Source organism: Acinonyx jubatus, chromosome B4 (genome assembly GCF_027475565.1).
Source record: "Acinonyx jubatus isolate Ajub_Pintada_27869175 chromosome B4, VMU_Ajub_asm_v1.0, whole genome shotgun sequence".
Classification (NCBI taxonomy): Eukaryota; Metazoa; Chordata; class Mammalia; order Carnivora; family Felidae; genus Acinonyx; species Acinonyx jubatus.
The window spans coordinates 44,044,160-44,067,524 of NC_069387.1; the positions used below are offsets into that span (position 1 = coordinate 44,044,160).

The window sequence follows — 23,365 nt, forward strand, 5'->3', positions numbered from 1 at the left end:
TGTCCCTGTCTCTGCCCCTCTCCCCCCTCTTAAAAATAAATAAACATTAAAAAAAGTTTAAGAAGTGTGATCAGTCCCGAGGCTCCTGGGTGGCTCAATCAGTTAAGCCGACTTCAGCTCAGGTTATAATCTCACACTTGTGAGTTTGAGCCCCTTGGGCTCTGCACCGATGCTGACAGCCTGCTTGGGATTCTCGCTCTCTGCCCCTCCCCCACTCACACCGTCTCTCACTCAAAATAAATAAGCTTAAAAAAAAAAAAGTGTGATCAATCCCAAATACTGATGAAGGAACAGAACCGAGTACAATACAAAATTGTCTCCTTCAGGCTGCTTTTTCTTTCACCCTGTATGAGCTCTGAGAAGCTAAATACTGAACTCTCTGATGTATACTAAAAAGGGAAGATGCGACACCTAGACTAAAAAGACTGAAAAACATCTCACGTCACCATTTCCCTGGCTGAAAACGATGGTTCTTCCAGGTCTCTGTTACACCAGGTCTCTGTCTCCTCCTCGGCAGAGACATCTGCACCAGTTAACAAGTGCTTCCAAACAAAGTGGCCAAATTATACCGGAGGCAATTGTAACAATTATCCTAGCTCAAGGCATACAAATTTCCCAGAAAGCATTTACTCAGGTTTAGTAGAGTAGACGTACTTGCTCCTCTTTAGTATCAATCTTCACGAGACTAGACTGCAGATCCTGGCATGCCACCTTGCTCCTCTCCCAAGTTTCCTCTTCTTTTGAAAAGTGGTAACAGCTTTTTTGACAACAGTACCATTTTCCTTGAAATGTGTCATTGTCTTCATTCCATAATCATGGGTTAGAAAACAATATTGTTAAAATGCCGATACTACCCAAAGCAATCTACATATTCAATGCAATCCCTATCAAAACAACACCAACATTCTTCACAGAGAGAGAACAAGCAATCCTAACATTTGTATGGAACCTGAAAAGACCCAGAATAGTCAAAGGAATATTTAAAAAGAAAACCAAAGCTGGAGGCATCATAATTCCAGACTTCATGCTGTATTACAAAGTTGTTTTCATCAAACATTACAGTACTGACACAAAAACAGACACATAGATCAATGGAACAGAACAGAGAACCCAGAAATGGACCCACAAATGTATGACCAACTCATCTTGGACAAAGCAGGCATAGAAACTACAGTGGAAAAAGACAGTCTCATCAGCAAATGGTGTTGGGAAAACTGGACAGCGACATGCAGAATGAACCTGGACCACTTTTTGACACCATACATAAAAATGAACTCAAATGGATGAGATGCGTAAGACAGGAAACCATAAAAATCCTCGAGGAGAAAACAGGCAACAACCTCTCTGACTTCGGCCATAGAAGCTTCTTACTAGACATGTCTCCAGAAGCAAGGGAAATAAAAGCAAAAATGCACTATTGGGACCTCATCAAGGTAAAAAGATTCTGCACAGTGAAGGAAAGCATCCTCAAAACGAAAAGGCAACCGACAGAATGGGAGAAGATACTGGCAAATGACATATCAGATAAGGGGCTAGTAGCCAAAGTCTATAAAAAACTTATCAAACTCAACACCCAAAAAAACAAATAATCCAGTGAAGAAATGGACAAAAGGTGTGAACACACACTTTTCCAAAGAAGACATCAGATGACTGACAGTCACATGAAAAGATGCTCCACATCACTCATCATCAGGGAAATACAAATCAAAACCACAATGAAATAGCACCTCACACCTGTCAGAATGGCTAAAATGAGCAATTCAGGCAACAACAGATGTTGGCAATAATGTGGAAAAAGGGGAACCCTTTTGCACTGCTGGTGGGAATGCACACTGGGGCAGCCACTGGAGAACAGTATGGAGGTTCCTCAAAAAAATTAAAAATAGAACTACCTTATGACCCAGCAACTGCACTACTAGGTGTTTATCCGAAGGAAACAAAAATGCTGAAGGGGAACGTGCACCCAATGTTTATAGCAGCACTATCAACAATAGCCAAATTGTGGAAATGGACCAAATGTCCATCGATGAATGGATAAAGATGTGGTGTGTGTATATATCTATATCTATATCTATATATATATATATATATATATATATATATATGTATATATATATGTGTGTGTGTGTGTGTGTGGATAGATAGATAGATAGATATACACACACACATATATAATGAAATATTAGCCATCAAAAAGAATTAAATCTTGCTATTTGCAGCAATGTGGATGGAGCTAGAGTGTATTATGCTAAGCAAAATAAGTCAATCAAAGACAAGTATATGATTTCACTCAATGTGGAATTTAAGAAACACAACAGATGAACATAGGGGAAGAGAAGAAAAATAAGATAAAAAGAGAGGGAGGCAAACCATAAGAGATATTTCAATGCAGAGAACAAACTGAGGCTCACCGGAGGGGTTTGGGTGGGGAGATGGGCTAAATTGGTGAATGGCATTAAGGAGGGCACTTAGGATGTGCACTGGGTGTTACATATGTACATGATGAATCACTAAATTCTGTTCCTGAAACCATTACTACACTGTATGTTAACTAGCTTGGATTTAAATAAAAGAAAAAAGAAAACAACAACAACAAAAAGGAATGCGTCATGGTCTTTATGTTGAAACAAAAGCCGCATGATCCTCAACCAGGAGACAACTTAGAGACCTTTCCTTTCCCTGTATTTCTTCCTTACTTCGCACGGAATGATGACAAAATAGGTGGTTTTCCTGTATCCCAAAAGTGTGTTGGGAATAGCTTTTGGCCAAACTGTGGGGCCAGAGATCATGTCTCAGACCTCAGACCATTCCTCGGATGACACTGAGAAATCTTGACTCCCCAAGTACAGATACACTGCTCCAATCAGAACCAGTTCTCTCCCTTCGGGAGAAATCCACCAAAGTGAATATGAGAGAATGGCATTAATTCCAAGGGGTCTATATTGGAGAAAATTCATCACAGGCATAAATCACTCAATCAAATCGAAATGACTTCATGAAAGGCAACAGTTCAATTAGCTATAATAAAGAAAATGGATTTGATTTTTTGAAACGGTCAGCAAAATTAAAGAACCTAAGTTCAATGTAAAGTTTTAAAGTTATATATCAAAATGGGATCATTTTGACATATGGGGTCGCTCCATGGAAAAAAATCTGTAAACTACTAGTATAATTATTCAGTACATACCTGTACTGAATTGATTACAGTGAATTGAGTGATCTCCAACTTCTGCTGAGGAAGCAATTTTTTTCTTCTGTTTTTTTCATATCTTGCCTGGTGGCACCAGAATACCTATGAAAAACTTCAATTCATATTATAAAATCAAGGTCTTGAATGCTTGTAATAGATCACTTTATTATAATCACTCTAATTCTAAATGGCATAGTGAATGTTGCTGATTAAATGAAAGTACAATCAGAGAAAATGTTAGGTTAAAATATGTTGAAGTGTCAATGGGGCGCCTGGGTGGCTCAGTCGGTTAAGTGTCCAACTTCGGCTCAGGTCATGATCTCACGATCCATGAGTTCGAGCCCCGCATCGGGCTCTGTGCTGACAGCCCAAAGCCTTCTTTGGATCCTCTTGCCCCCCCTCTCGTTCTGCCCACCCCCACTCTCCTGTGTTCTCTCTATCTCTCTCTCAAAAATAAAGACATTCAAAAAAAAAAAAAACAAAAAGAGAGAAAGAGAGAGATTAAGACCTCAAGTACCTAAATACTACCATTTCTTGTGACTAACCAATTCCCTTGTCCTTTCCTTTTTGTCTATCCAAGGACACATGGTATAGAACTAATTTTGGCAGGACCTCTAAGAAGATTGCAACATGGTATTTATGCACCTCTAAAAATAGTCAACTTCACTGGGGCTCCTGGCTGGCTCAGTCCATAGAGCAAGCCACTCTTGATCTCAGGGTCATGGGGGTTGGGTGTGGGGCCTCCTTGAAAAATAAAAACAAAAATTTTAAATATACAGAAATGGCCAATTTTGGAACACAAGTTTCTGCAACTCAAATGATAAAATATCACAAAACTGTACACATACAAACTAATGCTGGCCAACACTTACGGTTTTCTTCACCATTTCACCGCTCAATATTACTCAGTATAGTTCCTGAGTCACACTCTTTTCTCAATTCAACAGCTATTTCAAGTATTTATACTTTGTCTAAATTATCTGGTGCACCTCCTTGCCCCTTCCTCTCAGAACATGGCCTCATCTGCTCCTTTGCATGGAAACAGTCACCAGCATGGATACCTTCTCCTCACCTTCCTGCACCTCCTCCTATAGATACACAGGTATCTCTCACTCTACCCCAGAAAAAAATGTGCTTTGCATTGAACAAGTATGAAACTCTCACCCCTGCTCTGGATTTCATCCCCTATTGAATCTTCGGTGATCTTGATCTCCTACTGTCATTTTCTCTCTTGAACCCTCCACAGTTTCCTTCTCATGGTTCCCTTCTCTTGCATATGATCATCTCAAGTCAGCTTTCCCATGAAGTTCCTGTCCTTTCTTTTTCATATTTTTTGTAACAGAGTTCTTTACTGTCAGATTGGGTGTTAACATAAGATTATTCACATTCCTCCATTCATAAGACATTTACCACATTGCTCTCGAACTGGTTTTTCTTCCTTAGTTAGCAAGTTGTTAGCTACCCCACATTGTAGCCAGGACCTTCACCATTACATTTATTTACTTTGATAGTCATTTCATCTCATCTCCCTACTTCTCTCACATGCTGTAACTAATGCACATTTCAATTACTCCCTTCATACATTTTACATACAGTGTTATTCCTTCTTTATGTATTGATTCATTTTTAACTATTTCAGCTGATAAAAATGTATCAGGACATACACACATGTTTGTGCTCTTGCCTTTTTTTTCCATTTCATATGCTCTTGCTAAAATTCATGCATATTGTTGGATACCATTGTCGTTTTGTGAATATTTTTTTAAAATTTTTTTTAACGTTTATTTATTTTTGAGACAGAGAGAGACAGAGCATGAACGGGGGAGGGTCAGAGAGAGAGGGAGACACAGAATCAGAGGCAGGCTCCAGGCTCTGAGCCATTAGCACAGAGCCTGAGGCGGGGCTTGAACTCACGAACCACGAGATCATGACCTGAGCCTAAGTCGGACGCTTAACCCACTGAGCCACCCAGGCGCCCCCCATTGTTGTTGTTTTGACTGTCACCTAAATTCCATTGATAAATCAATTGCAGAGATCTCATTTACTCTCCCATTAATGATCTTTTGAGTAGTTGTGAGATGTTCGATGTTGTGAATGGCACTGCTACAAACTGTTCTGTAGATGTTCATTTCTGTGTATGTGCAAGTTTATCCGTTGGATATACACTTAGGATGAGAATTACTGAATCATGTTGAGTTTTAGAAGATAGTACCGAACTGACAAAGTGCTTGTATCAGGTTATACTCCCTTTAACAATGTTCGAGATCGTATAGATCCACTTATTTACAAGGCTTGGTAAATGTTTCACTTAGTCATAATTGAAAAAATACTTTTCTGTATTCACTGTCTCTGCTTCCTAATGTTTGAATGAGTTTAGCGATTACAGTCAGGCTTTGACCATACCCACTATCCCACTGGAGCTACTCTAGAAAATATCATTTCGGCCTCTCTCTTGCCAAATTTAATAAGCTTACTTCTAGCCATTATAATACCTGATCCTCATGTACTATTTGGAACCCTTGACTATCTTTGCCTTCTCTCCATGATAGCATAATGTTTTGGACTCCCACCTACTTGTTTAACCAAGCATCATGGTTTTTCACTGTTTTTACTCATCTTTTACCTCCAGCTAAATGTTGATTTATCCTACGATCCCCCGCCTCACCCTTGTTCTTCTAGCCTAATCTACTCTCCCTGGTTTCACAAGGTAGAGCATGGTCCAGCTTCTGCTTTCCTCTATGATATCTTCCAGTATCTTTCATCCAGGCATCTGCCTTGATCTCCAGACTTTTAATTTTTTTTTAATGTTTATTTATTTTTGAGACAGAGAGAGACAGAGCATGAACAGGGGAGGGTCAGAGAGAGGGAGACACAGAATCCAAAACAGGCTCCAGGCTCTGAGCTCTCAGCACAGAGCCTGACGCGGGGCTCGAACCCACGGACCGCGAGATCATGACCTGTACCGAAGTCGGCCGCTCAACCGACTGAGCCACCCAGGCACCCCGATCTCCAGACTTTTAATACTACCGTGTACGTGCTGATGGTCTGTGTCTGCTGTTAAAACCCACTCTAACAGACACAGACCAATCTCATTCTTTGTGGTCATCTCCACTGATATATCCAAGCACCTCACTCCTTACCATTATTAGCACACCTACGCAAACATCAAACCATACTTAGTGTTCTTCTTGTGTTCTCTGTAATATTTAGTATTATTTAGTAATATTTAGTAATATTTAATTTTAGTAATTAAAATTTAGTAATATTTAATATTTGGAAGACATTCACCAAGGTGTGTAAGCCTCATGTCAAATGGTATCACTGATTCAATTGTCTCCTTCACGCACTCATGTTCTAGCAATTCTTCTCATTGAAGATTTCTCATTTATGGTGCCTACCCTTCATTACTTCTTCATAACACTAATTCAGTCATTCTAACTAACCCTGATTCCTGAAACATCCTGTTATCTTCTCCCCCCACCTACTTGCCGATCTGTTGAGATTGACCTTTCCCAAATCCCTATCGGCTCATGGGACAGGAGTCATGTTTTCCCTCACATAACACCTTTCAGTGGTTTCTTTTGTTTTTAGAACAAATCTAAAATTTCTTAAGACATTAAAATTATCAAAACATGCATACCTAGGCAAACCTATTTATAGCTACTTCTTAATTCTCCTAAAACATCCAGTTCTTTGGTTCTTGTTTTCTATGCCTGGATAAGTAGTCTCTCTACCCCAAGCTTCCTGATTGAGTCCTACCTATCCTTTACATCATATCAATTATTATCTCCTGGAGGAAAGTTTTCTGGACCTCAGCATGAAATATTCTATTCAGCTGATATCTTGAAGCCATTACCCCAGCACTAATATTATTTTATTTTAAAAACTGCTTTGTTTACGGGGCACCTGGATGGCTGTCAGTTGAGTGTCTGACTTCGACTCAGGTCTTGATCTTAGGGTTCATGATTTCCAGCTGCTCATCAGGCTCCCTGCTGTCAGCCCAGAGCCCACTTAGGATCTTCTGCCTTCTTCTCTTTCTGCCCCCGACCCCAGCTCATGCTCTCTCTCTCTCTCTCTCTCTCTCTCTCTCTCTCTCAAAAATAAATATAACATTAAAAATAAATAGGAGTGCCTCGGTGGCTCAGTCAGTTAAACATATGACTTCTGCTCAGGTCACAATCTCACGGTTGATGAGTTTGAGCTCAGCACCGGGTTCTGCATTGGTGGTGAGGAGCCTGCTTGGGATTTTCTCTCTCCCCATCTCTCTCTGCCCCTCTCCCATTTGCGTGCTCCCTCTCTCTCTCTCAAAAGTAAATAAATAAATAAATAAATAAACCTCATCTTTAAAAAATATATAACTGTTTCATTTAAAAAAAAATCTTCCCCTTTAAACTGAGCTCATTAAGTGCTGACTTTTTAAAATTGCTGTACCTTTAGTATCTATCATATATAGGCCCTGACCCAGAAAGATCCTCGAAATTGTTGCTGAATTCATGAGCCAAAGGATTAAAAAATCAGGAAGAAGGTATTTAAAAAGGATTGTATATAAATTTTTAACGATCGATGTGAAAAATATAAAAAGTGTTATAAAAATAGATCAACCTTATATTCCTCTGTGATTTAAGCAGTGTTGCAGTATGATAAGGAGTGTAATACTCAAAGAAAGATTTTTCCAATTCTCTGGTCATATGGAAAACTTCCTCCTTCACAAAATATAAAGATGAATATATATGTAAACCTCACTGTACATTTCAGCAAAATTTTGTGCCATTACAGCCATGACATACACTATTTCGTGCGGTATAAAAGCTAAGTGATGGCAAAATAGCAAAATCATCGTCATCGATATTATAAACACCATCATGATTACTAACATTTCTATAGGACTCTATAGTTTACAAAGGCTCAGCAGAAGTTCAATTATGGTATCTCATTTTTCACGCTGCTCCTTGTTCTCATAAAAAAAAAACATGTGTGTGCCTGATACTCACGCATATATCTCAAGCCTGTGCTTGCCAGCAGGAGGAAAAAACATGGAACTCCCAGGGTTAATGCAACCTTACGCCGCGGAAATTCTGTACAGATTCAGAAAGCAAAATATATAGTAAGCATTGAGCTTAGGAAAGCCCTCAGAGTTGGAACAAAATGGAAATTCATTCTGGAATTGGAAATGAATATCCCTTTTTACTGTGATTACAAATATCCTTGAATTTTACATTTACATATACCCCCTGATCTATGAAGAACCGGACAAATAACGTCAAATATACAGAAACCCAATTATCATGATTTCACTTCTTCTTACTTGAAATCACATTTTCACAAAATAGGAAAGCAAACAAAAAACTTTACCTCTCCTTTCATCCTTTGAACATCTTTCGTCCATCTGTCTCCTTGAAAGGGGTGATATCAGATTCGTGCACGTCGCTCTCTACTCGCTCATTTTTGAGGACTGTAGGCAAAGAACACAGTTCGAATCCTGTGCAATGTGGCCTGAGGCATTAAAATGGCAAAATTTATCATTACGTAACAGGGACAGCTAAATGAATGATAAGCATGATCATCTGAAATAAACAGGTTAAAGCAAGTATCTGGGAATATTAGGGAAAATTTTTTTTCATCTTTGTAATGCCTTACAACAGAGATTCTACACAATTAAATAATGGTCCATGACCATTTATGGGCATCTTATGTTAAGCATTCAGTTCTTTCAAAATCATTGAATTCATGGCCAAAATTTAATAATTGATATATTCCATACTCACCTAAACCTCTAGGCTTATATCACCTTTTGAAAATTATGTTTGATCACTTAGTGCCTGTGTTATGCCCAAATGGCAATTATATTGACACCAAATAGAGTAAGCCCTTCTTACTAAGGACACACACACACCAATTTGACCAACAATGTGCCTGCCACATAGCTTATGTCAGACCCTGCTCATTCATTCATATTATCCCTTGAACTTTAGAGTCAGTGGATCATGACTCCTTTTTCAAGTATGAGGAAAATATGAAAATCATGAGATTCAAGGAAAGGGAGTTTAGGAAGTAACATTAAATGAGGGAAGCATGACTTATAATTCGTGGTGATTGATTTCTTCTGTTTATGGATGAGGAAAACTGAGCTTAAAGGAATATATATAGTATTCCCAATGTCAGACTGTAAATGATACTCTTTAGTTAAAATAAACTTATATTATAAATATATATAAATAAACATGCATAAAATATTTTAAATGATAGTCTAGTTCAAGTAAATATATGTCAAAATATTATGTTATATTTAAAAGGGAAATATATACTCAGTTCAAGTATATATGTCATAAAAATAGCTTATTTATATTTATCCAAAAATATGATCCTTCACCTACACTTGGCTTATAGAAAATATTTTCACAAAAAATACATAATAATCTCTCTCCCCTAGAAATAAAATACACAGTGATTAAAGAGGAGAAAACATTTTCCCCTAAAGAATATTTTTGGTAACTGTAGAAAGAATCAGATAACTGTTTTTTCTCAATAGATATGGTTTTTGGATTTTTAAAATATCTTAATATTTCACCATTTAATTACATTATACTGTCAGGAAACTTGAACAATCATCAAATAATGATAAAATGTATACACATTGTCATTTGTTTTTCAAGAAATATTCCCTCTACAAAAGTGCCAAATTATATATCTTGTCTAAAGGTCGTGTATTCCTAGCTAACCGGTTTTTGTTTAGTAGTATTTTAATTGACTATCTGTATAACAAAATAATAAGAAACTAAATTTGGAAATATAAAGCTGGATTTATTTTGCTAGAAAAATACTCCTATTGTCAAAGCATCAAACTTTTTTATTACACTTAACTGAAAGAAGAGAGAATTCAACCTTTGGATAGTTCATCGCTAACCAGTTAGGTAGCACCCATAGAGATAAGAGGGGAAAAATCACAGATTTATACTGTCTAAAAAAGAATCACATACTTCTTAAAACACCTCAGGATTAAAAAAAATCATATTCTGCATCAGAAATATTCTGATCCACTCCTTTTCTCATTTGCAGAATAAAGTTAACGTTCGATATGGATTAACACGGATCCAGGAGTCAGTTCTTGGGGCAACAATGCAAAGCCCTCCCAACTTTGTCCACAGCTTTCCCATAGCAAATACTACTTTATCCTTCTCTGCTGGACAATGTGACACCACAGGCACAGGTCACCCAACCTCGCTGGCTGCAATACCTCATCCGTACCTGGGATTTCACAGCCGGAAAAGAGCTTGGTCAGGATCACAGCTACGATGATGTGCTGGCTCTGGGGGCCTTTCACCTCTGCTTTGACTCCACAAGGTACTAGTTGACGTGCTTGACTGACTCTCAGAGAGACCGTGTCAGGAGAAAGATAGCCAATGGCCATGTGACATTAGATACTCCCCCGCATGGTTTCCACTGGCCTCAGGGTCTCCTTTACTCCTGCACTCTGTGTCAGACAGGAGTCCTAGAGACCTCAAATGCTGAAGTTTTCAGACATTCTGTGGATCAGTACAAACCTGAGCTTTAGCAGTTACCTTGAAGCATAAAAACAAAAAGGCACTGTCAAAGTCTCATGAGGTTCGGAAATGCTTAACAATAAATGTAAAAATTTATAAAAATAAAAAGGGAAATATCCACATTCAACTTGACATAATTTTTTTCTTTTTACAAAATGAAGGTAAATTACCAATTATTTTTACTATTTATATATATAAATAAATATTATAAATTGTGTATACACTTTGGACTCTGTTTTTAACAAACATCCTAAGGATAGCCATATTGCTTAATATATTTTAGTAAATCTAAATACATAAAAATTGAGATAAATGATTTGAATATAGCACATACTTATTTGAATAATAGTACTTACTTGTTGTGTCCTTTTTAAACTGCCTGAAGAAACAGAGTCTTTACATAATAAAAATTAGGAGAGAAAGAAAGAGACATGTTTAAAACACTAAATAGGTTTGACTGTGCTCCTTTTAGAGCATTAAAGTCAAATTTATCTATTCGACCTCTTGTAGCAAAAACTATCAAAGCATTTTTAAAACTATATTATGTGTTTAATTCAGTGAGCAGCTCTATGCCCTTTTTAACCCTACAAGTAAGTGTTAGGCAGGAACAAAAGCAGGAACCATATGATATGGTTTTTTCATATCAACCACATTGATCTGTCCATCTGAAGGGCCCCCAATGCTGTGAAGCTTCAAGAGTCTTCTTAGAAATGTGCACTAATAACAATAAATCCACCTCGATGCCAGCCACACCAGGGGAAGTCTTTTCAAAAGCACTGTCTCCTGGTTGGAGCTCCCTTTTCCATCACTCCCAAACCACAACTGTCTCATCCTCTTCTAAATACTGGTGGGAACACCTGTGAAGTCTCTAGCTTTCTTTTTTCTGGTTTGCCTTTGGCTCACGCTGTTTCTTTTTAAGATCTAGCTCATTGCTTTCAGGAAGTAGGTTTCTGACACGAATAGAGATAATGAAGAAAACATTCTACAAATTTCCCAGGCGATAGGGCTCTCTCTTAAAGGCAAACACGGTTTTCAAGCATGCCTATGGACTGTGATCTGCCAGGCCCGGGGTGTCATTCCTCTGCACGGCAGCCAGACAGTTCTATCTATGGCTTATGTCAAATTCCCCAGTGCCAAACGACGTCATTTAACAGAAATGTATTTCATCATTTCTTTTGCTACCAACTATTATATACCTCACTGGTAAGGAATGATTAAGCCAGCACATGGACTTTGGACGTGTATTTTAGAGGGTGAAGAGTACGACCTCTAAACTCTCAGGGCAGCGCTGTCTTCCGGGTTGTGGGGTGATAAGACCGACTGCTTCCCGTGTGCTTCCGAAGCAGCAGCTGAGTGAAGTGACTGACTTTGGAAGTCCCATCCTCTTCAGCAGCATCTAGAATATCTTCAGTGCAAATGAAGAGATTGGGCTTTATTAGGCAGTATTGAATAACATTTGTGTATATAAGGAACCAAGTGGAAAATGGACTCTAAAAGTTAGCATAGGTTGGGGGTGCCTGGGTGGCTGACACATAAGCACCCAACTTCGGCTCAAGGTCATGAACTCATGGTTTGTGGGTTCCGGCCCAGCCTCTGGCTCTGTGCTCTTAGCTCAGAGCCTGGAGCCTGCTTGGGATTCTGTGTCTCCCTCTCTCTCTGCTCCTCCACCTCTCATGCTCTGTCTCTCTCCCTCTCTCAAAAATAAATAAACATTACAAAAAATTTTTTAAGGTTTAAGTTACTGTAAGTTTATAGGAATGCATTGCCTCTTTTTTAATCTTTTTAAAAACTATATTATTTGTTTAATTCAGTAAACCGCTCTATGCCCTATTTGACCTAGAAGTTAAGTGTTAGGCAGAAACAAAAGCAATTTTGTTTTGTTTTTTCATATCAACCACATTAATCTGTCCTTTTTAAAAGTTGTATAGATTACTTATCATTGTTTAATATTAACAGATCAATTGATACATATGTATTTCTAAAAATTTGGGGCAAACAACCAATGAACAGCAATTTTTATTTCTTTATTTTTTTCTTTGTTTCTTTGTTACTTTATTTCTTTTTTTTTAAGTTTATGTATTTTGAGAGAGACAGCAGAAATGGGGAAGGACAGAAGACAAAGAAGTAGAGAGAGAGAGAATCTCAAGTGGGGCTCAAACTCTCAAACTGTGAGATCATGACCTGAACCAGAGTCAGATGCTTAACCAACTGAGCCACCCAGATACCTCAGCAATTTTAGTTCTTAGGGCCTTAAATAAGATCCCAGATTTATCATAACTAAAATAGATAAAATAGGTTCTAGAAAAGCTATCAAACTATATAGCTTTAATATTTTATCAACAATATTTACAATAAATAAAAATGTAAAGTATTAATGTCAGACTATGGGTGTATGACTATTTTTTAGGATTTACTTTTAATTTTTCTAACTATTTGAGGAATGAAGCTATCATTAATTAGCCGTTTATAAAGACATTATCCACAAAGATCTTTCTGTCCTTAAAACCTTCACACACTTTTGTACCCCAATGGCAATGCATTTTTAGTGCTTTTTAAAATATTTCCTGTACCTCTTTTTACTTCATCATTTATCTATCCTGTAAGGTGCCAGTAAAATATTACTCATGTTCACTATTTTTTCATTCACCAAGTCTCGCCTGTGTCAAAGAAAAGTAAAAACTCTAATGATATTAGGTGAAAAGAATGATAAGGTAGTAGAAACCAAGATTTAATACCAAGATGAGGGGTGCCTAGGTGGCTCAGCCAGTTAAGTAAACGACTTCAGTTCAGGTCATGATCTCAGTTTTTGAGTTCGAGCCCCGCATCGGGCTCTGTGCTGACAGCTCAGAGCTTGGAGCCTGCTTTGGATTCTGTGTCCCCCTCTCTCTGTGCCCCTCCTCCACTCATGCTCTGTCTCTGTCTCTCAAAAAAAAAAAAAATAAATGTTAAAAAAAATACCCAAGATGAAATCATAAATAAATACAATGAGAAAGAGATCTTTCTGATGACATAGTAGGACAGAACAAAGCAGAATCTTTGTAGTAGCAGGGTCTATAACTAAATTTCTGTGAACTTAATAATAAAGCAGGCAGACTGCATAAAATTTGGTGATAATATTCCAAAAGCAAAGGTCCATAGAAAATAGGTTTTCATTTTTATTTTTCATATTATTTTTCTTATATATTCTTTCCACTTCGTTTGTATAATGAAAATGATAAAAGTTAAGTGAGTGTGAAGAAATTATGAGTCCAAAATTCTTGGTAATGTTACCAGGCGAGGAATAAGGACATGTGATTTATCTCGAAAACAAATAGCTTATGTGAACAGGAATGAAAATGATGAAGGGAGACAGTTTGCTTTATTTGTGATCCTTAGACTATTTCCACGTGTAATTTTTGTTCAATAACATACATTGGTACATTAAATCTCACATTATTTGGAGCATTTCTGTTACACTTTTGCCTTTAGTAGCTAAAGATTTAGGCCTTTATTTGCCCTCTCTAGTCACAACTTCTCTTGCATTCTTCTTACCTTAGTTTCAAAAAGAGTCATTAAAGCTCTTCATTAAAGACTTCAGCATTCACTAAATCTGTCAGCAGAAACAGAACTACCATAAAATAAGAGTTGTTTCCTCTCATGCTTTCCATTTTTTCTTGTTTCCCCATTATATACCCTATCTCAAACAGAAATTATGAAATAATATTCAGTTGAATTGTGTTTTTATAGAAATGTCAAAATAGACTCTTTTGTTTCCTAAGTCACCTATCTTTAATGCCATTTTGGTACAGGCAACTATGCAAAACAAACCTTTCTAAAATTTGAGTTGCCCAAAAGTGTGAAAGATACTGAGTTCATTATCACTTGAGATTTTAAACAGAAGTAAGATCGCCATAGTTTAAAATCTTGTGGAAGGAACATCCACACTAATGGTATTTTCCATTCATAATGTACAAAATTTTATTATATACAATGGAAAACTCTCTTTGAACCTATTTTGTAAGAATAAGATAAATGGTTATAGTGTGTGTGTGTGTATATATATATATATATATATATATACATATATATGGAATATATATATATATATATAAATGGAATTTATATAAGAAGATAATATTAACTAGATCTGGCTGTCAAAGTAGGCTTAAAAGAGCTGTTGGTAAAATGGATCTTTGAGAAGATCAATAATATTGACAAACACTTAGCTAGACTGATATGAAAAAAAAAGAAAAGACACAAATTATCAAATCAAGAATGAAATTACCTCATTAATGATTCTACAATATTAAAAGATAAGAGAATATTATGAACCATTTGATACCAATAAATTTCACCAATTAAGTGAAATAGGCAAAAATCTTTAGAAGTCACAAACCACCAAAGGTCAATCAAAAAAAAGTAGATAACCTAAATAATCTCTATGTCTATTTAAAAATATGATATTCTACTTAAAAACTCTTACATACACTCACACACACACACATACACACACACACACACACACACACACACACACACATACACTCTAAGACTAGACAGATTCACCAGAGAATTCTACTAAACATTAAAAGAAGAAATATTACCAGTTCTACACAAAGTCTTCCAGAAAATTTTAAAATAAAGAAAACATTTCCCAATTCATTCTATGACTTAAGAATAATCAATAACCTCAGATGGGAGGTGGGAACAGGGAGGATGAGTTAAATAAGTGATGGGATTAAGGAAAGCACTTGTGATGAGCACAGGGTGATGTATGGAAATGTTGAATCACTATTTTGTATACCTGAAACTAATACTATTCTGTGTGTTAACTAACTAGAATTTAAATTAAAAAAAAAAAATTAAAAAAAAATCAGTAACCTAAAAAAAAACCACAGTAAAACACTATTAAAAAATAAAATGACATGGGGCGCCTGGGTGGCTCAGTTGGTTGAGCGTCCGACTTCGGCTCAGGTCATGATCTCACAGTTCGTGAGTTTGAGCCCCGCGACGAGCCCCGCGTCGGGCTCTGTGTTGACAGCTCAGAGCCTGGAGCCTGCTTCACATTCTGTGTCTCCCTCTCTCTCTGCCCCTTCCCTGCTCATGCTCTGTCTCTCTCTGTCTCAAAAATAAATAAACATTTAAAAAAATAATAAAATAAAAATAAAATGACACTCCTTGTACCCAATAGGATGCCTACTACACAAAATAATAAATGTATGCAAGGAGGTGAAGAATTTGCATTTTTTGTGCACTATTGATGGAAATGTGTAATGGTGCAGCTATTTTATTATTTATGCAGGTCATAAATAACCTGACAGTCTCTGTGTCCCCAGAAGGAGACCCTAATATCCTGCAGCCACAAGACCGAGATTGCTGAAAACCAAATGCAGAATCTCATCCTGCTTCTAGTTGGTCACAAGGCAAATTGAACCCTCCACCTCATGAGATATCTAGTGTTAAAGTGAGGGCATTGATTAGAAGAGAATGAGATCCTGTGGGTTGGAATGGAGTGGAGTGGAAACATACAGGAAGAACCCTATGAAGCTGAAGACACTGAACACAGAAATCCTGATGAAGCGTCCCCTCTCCAGGAGAAGTGTCCTCTCTGATCCCGTGGTAGTACCTTCTCCACTTTCACTGATAACAGCTTGTCCATCCCTGTCTGAGAGGATCAACCCTGTGCTACCTCAGTATAATATAATGGCCTACCCTGGAGCAGTAGCCATGCAAGACAAGATTGATTCCCCTCAGGACACATCCCCAAAACCCCCCTTTGCTTCCACATCTATAACTATACTCCTGTCCCAGTGGGCCCTTCAGGGTGTAATTAAGACAAGAAAGCCTGTACTCCAAAAGAATACCTGAGTATTTATATGCACACAAATGTGTATACACAGAAATCCGGAAAACATATGTAAGAATGGATATTAAGATTGTGGAACAATGGTGGAAGGAATATAAAGTTGGATGAGGCGGATTACAAACCTTCTTCAACTCATAACGGGGGTATGTTCTGATAAACCCATTGTAAGTTGAAAATATCTCAAGTCCGAAATGCATTTAATACACCTAACCTCCCCCAAATCCTAATCCTTTTACCTAGCCTAATTTAAACATGCTCAGAACTTTTAATTAGCCTACACTTGGGCAAAATCATCTAACACAAAACCTGTTTTATATAAATGCTGGCTATTTCATATAATGTGATGACCCTGCACTGAAAGTGAAAAACAGAGTAGTTCTTTGGGTACAGAAGATGTCTCTAAGTATATTGGTTGTTTACCCTTATGATTGTGTGGCTCACTGGGACCTATAGCTCACTGCCTCTGCCTGGCATCTTGAGAGATTATCATGTCACAAAGCATTAGCCCAGAAAAAGATCAAAGTTCAAAATTTAAAGTATGGTTTCTACTGAATATGCATTGTTTTTGCACCATTGCAGAGTGGAAAAATCAAAAGTCAAGTTTTCTGAGTTAGGGACCATCTGCATAATGATAGGAGCTCACAAAGAATATCACAATTAAGTGACATTCTTCACTTAATGTTACTGATCACGGAGTTAGGAGTAATGCTAACAATTTGATTAGTTGGTTGGCTGAAGCATGAGCCAAAAGGTGGCCCATAGTGAGAAGATTAGACATGCTACACCTGCCTTGATTTAATGTAGAGGAAGAGATTCAAAGGCCTATGGAAATTGGAATGTTAGAGTGGATTTGTCTTTGAAGACATACTCAAACACACAGACAGGGTAGAAAAGACACACCTTTTACCACTACTTTGAGAAACAAATTTATGAGATGAGCCCAAGCATTCTTGCAGACCTCTGTGATAACTGTTCTCTGTAGGCCAGACCTTACAATGGGCACTATAGACATTGAATTGTGAAACCCAGATGCAATGAAAGTGATTGGATCCCAAGGTGCAAGGGACAAGTGGTGGCCATCAGTGGCCAAATGCAAGGTGGGTGCAGTTCCCACAATGGAGAGCAGAGTCAAAGCAGCAGTCAGAATAATCTGGCTTGTGCAGATCTATGGCATTGGCTGGTAGATCTAGGGTGTTCCTAGAAGTGAAATAGAGGGGAAGCCTAAAACATTCTTACTTGATTTGTATCAATAGAAAAGCTCTAGGTCAAGTGAACAAATGTCTAACCTGAATAATAAAAACAGACACCTATGGCTGCTCAATCAATTCCCAGATTTGAGCCAGTTTATAGACCCAAGTCCCTGAATAAAGAAGAGACCAAATCCTCTTGAGGAATTACCCTGGAACACCACCTTTTAGGAGGGAAACTGCACTGAGGAAAAGAAAATAATCACACCTTTTGGGAACTACTGGACATTGGTTCTGAACTGACACTTAAATTCTAGAAGAACCCAAATATCATGATGGTCCAGAAGTCAGACTAGGGCCTTTATAGAGGTCATGTGATCAATACAGTTTTAGCTAAGGTTTGTCTCAGTGTGAGCCCAGAAGTCCCCTCAACCCATCAGCTTCAGAATGTATGATTGGAATAGATACACTCATCAGTAGAATTGCCATATTGGTTCCTTGAACTATAGAGTGGGAACTATAGAGTGGGTCCCTTTCCCACTATGGTGGGAAAGACCAAGTGAAAACCACTAAAACTACCTCTACCTAAGAAAATAGTAAAACAAAAACAGTACTACATCCCTGGAAGAATTGCAAAGGTTAACGCCACCATCAAGGACTTGAAGGATACAGAGGTGATGATTCCCACCACATCCTCATTCAACTTGCCTATTTGGCCTGTGCAGAAGATGGGTGGATCTTGGAGACTGGAAAGAATTATTGTACATTTAATTGGGTGGTAACTACAATTGTAAATACTGTACCAGATACTATTTCATCACTTGAGCAATGGCCCTCTTTTCTAAATACCACGGGTTCTTTAACTGTCGATTACATCTAACATAGGTTTTTTGTGTGTGGATTCACTAGGATTTTCCATATATAAGACCATGTAATCAACAAATAGAGACATTAGTACTTCTTTTCCAATTCTGATGTTATTTCTTTTTCTTGCCTGATTGATCTGGCTAGGGTTACCAGTATTCTGCTGAATAAGGAGTGGTGAAAGTGGACACTCATGTCTTCTTTCTGATCTTAGAGGAAAACCTCTCAATCTTTTATCTTGAGATGCTGGTGGCTAGTGCTTGTAAATATATGGTCTTGATTATGTTCCAATATGTTCCTTCTGTATCCAGTATGCTGTGAGTTTTTACTGTAAAAGAATGTTGTATGTTATTAAATGCTTTTTTTTGCATCTTTATGATGATCATGTGATTTTTACCTTTCACCGTATTCATGTGATGAACACGTTTATTGACTTGTGTATGTTGGCTCATCCTTACATCTTGGATATAACTCACATTTGATCGTGGGATATAATCTTTTTAGGTGCTATTGAATTTGCTTTGCTAGTATTTCGTGGAGAATTTTTCCATCTGTATTTGTCATGGATATTGACCTGTAGTTTTCCTTTCTTGTGGGATCTTTATGTGGCTTTGGTAATGGGGTTATGCTGGCCTTGTAAAATTAGCTTCAGAGTGTTTCTTCCTCTTCGCTTTTTTGGAAGAGTTGAGGATAGACTTTAAATCTTTGACTTCACCAATGAAATCACCTGGTCCTGGACTTTTCTTCATTTTGATCACTGATTTGATTTCCTTACATGTTATTGGTCTGTTCAAATTTCTTTTTCTTTATAGTTCAATCTTGGTAGGTTTTATATTTCTAAAAATGTGTCCATTTCTCTAGGTCATTCAGTTTGTTGGCATGTACTTGTTCATAGTATTCTCTTATGTCCATTGTATTTCTGTGACATCACTTGCAATGTCTCCATTTTTATTTTTAATATTTCTATTGGGCTCTCTCTTTCATGGTTGGTCTAACTAAAGGTTTGTCAGTTTTATCTCTTTTCAAAGAACCAACTTTTAATTTTGTTAATTTTTCTATTGTTTACCTGTTCTCTATTTCATTTGTTTCTGCTCTAATCTTTATTATTTCCTTCCTTCTGCTAACTTTGACTTATTTTTTACTCCTTTTCTAGTTCCTTCAGGTCTAAAGTCAGATTGTTTATTTGGGAACTATCTTTTTTCTTGATCTATGCTTTCATCACTATGAACCTCCCTCTTACAAGTGCTTTTGCTGTATCGTGTAAGTTTCAGGATTTTGTATTTCCATTTTTGTTTGTATTATACATTTTTTTTAGTTCCTTTTTGATTTTGTGTTCCATTGATCGTTCAGCAGTGTGGTATTTGATTTCTACATATCTTTCCTTATTGATTTTCCAGTTAACCTCCTGTTTTTGGTTTGCACTTTTTTACCATGGTCGTCAGAAGATAATTGGTATGATTTCAAGCTTTTTCAAATTTCCTAAGAACTGTTTGTGGCCTACCATATGGTCTGTCCTAGAAATTTTTCTATGTGCACTTGAGAGAAATGTGTATCATGATGTTGGACGGCATACTTTGTATATATTTATTAGGTCCATTTGGTCTATGATATTGTCAAATCTAGTTTCCTTTTTTTTATAGTTTATTTATTTATTTTGAGAGAGAGACGATGGGAGGGGCAGAGAGAGAGAATCCCAAGCAAGCTCCACACTGTCAGCACAGAGCCTGATACAAGACTCGAACTCACAAACCGTGAGATCATGACCTGAGCCAAAATCAGGAGTTGGTCACTTAACCAACTGAGCCACCTGGGCACCCCTTTATTGATTCTCTTCAGAGACGACCTATCAATTGTTAACAGTGGGACATTAAGGAATCCAATTTTAATTGTATTGCTGATTATTTACCCTTTTAGTTCTGTTAGTATTTGCATTATATAGTTATGTGTTCTAATATTGAGTGCACAAATATATACAATTGTATCATCTTGATGGGTTGGCCCATTTCTCATTATATGATCTTCTTTATCTGTTTTGGCCATTTTTAACTTAAAGTCTATTTAGTTTGATAAACGTATGTCTACTTTTCGGGTTTTTAGTTCCAATATGCTTGAAATAAACTTTTTCATCCTTTTACTCAGTGTATGTGTATCTTTAAACCTAAAGTGAGTCTCTTGTAGACAGCATATTGTTGGAAATTGTTTTTCATCCACTCACTCAAGCTATGTCCTTTGATTGGAGAATTCCATCCACTTACATTCGTAGCAATTATTCATAGGGAAGGGCTTACTGTTGCCATTTGTTCACTGTTTTCTGACTATTTTGTAGGTCCTTAGTTACTAGATTATCTTACTGTCTCATTTGTGATTTAATAACTTTGTAGAGTGATATGCTTTGACTTTTTTATCATAATCTTTTATGTATCTACTAAAGGTTTTCCCTTTGTAATTACCACTATGCTTAGATAAAATTTATTTATAACATCCTACTTTAGGCTGATAACAACTTAATTTCAACAGCATGCAGAAAATTTGCACTTTTATTTTTCCCCACCCATCACATCTTAGGTTACTGATGTTACAGCTTTTATCCATTTAAAAATTATTAGAGTTATGGTTATTTTTAATACGTTTGTTTTTTAACTTCAACCTAGAGTCATAAGTGAATTATGAATTACCATTACTAGCTTTTTAGAAAACTGACTTTGACTATACAGTCATTACCAGTGAGTTTTACACATACATTCATACGCCTTTGGGATACTAATTAGCATCTTTTTATTTCCCTTGGAAGATGCCTTTTAGCATTTCTTGTAAGGCAGAGCTAGTCTTTAATCTTCTCTTTGTCCAAGACTGTCTTTACCTCTCCTCAATTTCTGTAAGACGGCTTTGCCATGCATAGTATTCTTGGTGGACTGAGGGGTTTTGTTCAATATTTTGAATCTATCATCCCGCTCTTTCCTGGCCTGTAATGTTTCTGTTGAGAAATCTGCCTATAGTCTTATTGGGGGAAGGGGTGTTCTTTGTATGCGATGTGTTGGTTTTTCTTGCTTCTTTCAAAATTCTTTTTTTATCTTTGACTTTTGACAATTTAATTACAATGTGTCTTGGTGTAGCCTTTTTCAGGTTCAACTTATTTGGGGTCTTTTGGTCATCCTAAATATGGATATCCCCCATATATAGATGTGGGAAATAAGTTTAGGAATTCCCTGAGCTTGCATCAATGGGTTAACAAGGCATAAAGAATTAGAAAGCCACAGGATGTACACACCCAAGTTTGGGTAAACAAGATTAGGTAAATAAGATTAGGTAAATGGGGCAAAGACCCCCAGTATAGGACAAAGGTGTAGGAATAGGGGAATCTCAGGATGAAAATATCCAAGATGAGGTAAAAAAGATTGGGTATTTGGGGCAGAAATGCCCCCCCCCCAACTTAGTACAATAGCAGAAAGCTGCTTTCACAGGAAGGAAGAACCAAATGAGGTAAAAAGGTAAATAGGGCTATAGACTAAAGGAGGGTGAAGTTGCCCAGAGCAGAGCTGATTAGCAAAAGAAAGGTGCCTTGTTGACCCTGAGGTAGCCTGCTCTGTCTTTCTTGTTCCCTAGACCAGTTTAGGTAAACAGAGGTGGTGCCTCATGTCCAGCTGTAAACAACCTTCTGCCCGGTTCCAGGATTTTGTTCTGTATTGACCCAAATCCCTAACACCGTATATCTTCAAAACCCCCTTTCCCTCATGCCCATTAGTTAACATTCATGATTTCATCATCTCTTTGTGCACATCCATCACATTTGTAAGCCTTCTGATCCTAATAAAAACAGAAAAAGAACCCTTACTCAGGGCTCTTATCTCCTCCTGGACATTAGCCTCTCTCTCATTTTTAATCCCATGTCTCTCTTTCTTGCTGGACAAGAAGGACTCCAGAACCAGAGTCTATGACATATAAAGATCTTCTGTCTATATATATCTATAGATCTAACAATCTATGGATATCTTCTATCTATATCTATCTATCTATCTATCTATCTATCTATCTATATCTTCTTTATCCACTTATTAGTTGACGGTTTGGACTCTCTGTAATTTGACTATCGTTGATAATGCTGCTTTAAACATTGGGGTGCATGTTTCCTTCAAGTCAGTATTTTTGTATCCTATGGGTAAATACCTACTAGTGCAATTGCTGGGTCATAGAGTAGTTCTATTTTTAACTTTCTGAGGAACCTCCATACTATTCTCCACAATAGCTGTACTAGTTTGCATTCCCACCAATAGTGTAAAAGGGTTCCCCTTTCTCTGCATCATCACCAACATCTGTTGTGTCTTATGTGGTTCATTTTAGCCATTCAGACAGTCATGAGGTGGTATCTTATTGCAGTTTTGGTTTATATTTCCCTGATATAAGTGATGTTGAGCATCTTTTTATGTGTCTATGTGTCTATTATGTGTCTATTAGCTATTAGCAGTTTTGGTTTATATTTCCCTGATATAAGTGATGTTGAGCATCTTTTTATGTGTCTATTAGCTATTTGGATATCCTTGGGAAAATGTCTGTTCATGTTTTCTGCCCATTTCTTAACTGGATTATTTATTTCTTGGTGTTGAGTTTGATAAATTTTTTATAGATTTTCAATACAAACCCCTTATCAGATAAGTCATTTATGATTATCTTCTCCCATTCCATGGGCTGCCTTTTAGTTTTATTGGTTGTTTCCTTCACTGTGAGGAAGATTTTCACCTTG

The 23,365-nt window shown here is 37.2% G+C and overlaps 1 protein-coding gene across 4 annotated transcripts in view; it reads right to left on the minus strand.

The window, feature by feature from the left end:
• LOC106965723 (NKG2-D type II integral membrane protein-like) overlaps positions 1–10,636 on the minus strand; it is a 56,457-nt gene extending 45,821 nt beyond the window's left edge. Inside the window, exons 1-3 of one of the 4 annotated variants that reach the window (XM_053225827.1) lie at positions 10,436–10,636; positions 8,543–8,683; positions 8,182–8,265 (exon numbers count right to left, since the gene is read on the minus strand). In XM_053225827.1, the coding sequence (XP_053081802.1) occupies positions 8,182–8,265; positions 8,543–8,576 (118 nt within the window). In that variant the 5' untranslated portion in view covers positions 8,577–8,683; positions 10,436–10,636. The remainder of the gene's footprint in view (positions 1–8,181; positions 8,266–8,542; positions 8,684–10,435) is intronic. The other 3 variants (XM_053225826.1, XM_053225828.1, XM_053225825.1) reach the window with 3 other exon arrangements.
• Between the last annotated feature and the right edge of the window lie 12,729 nt (positions 10,637–23,365).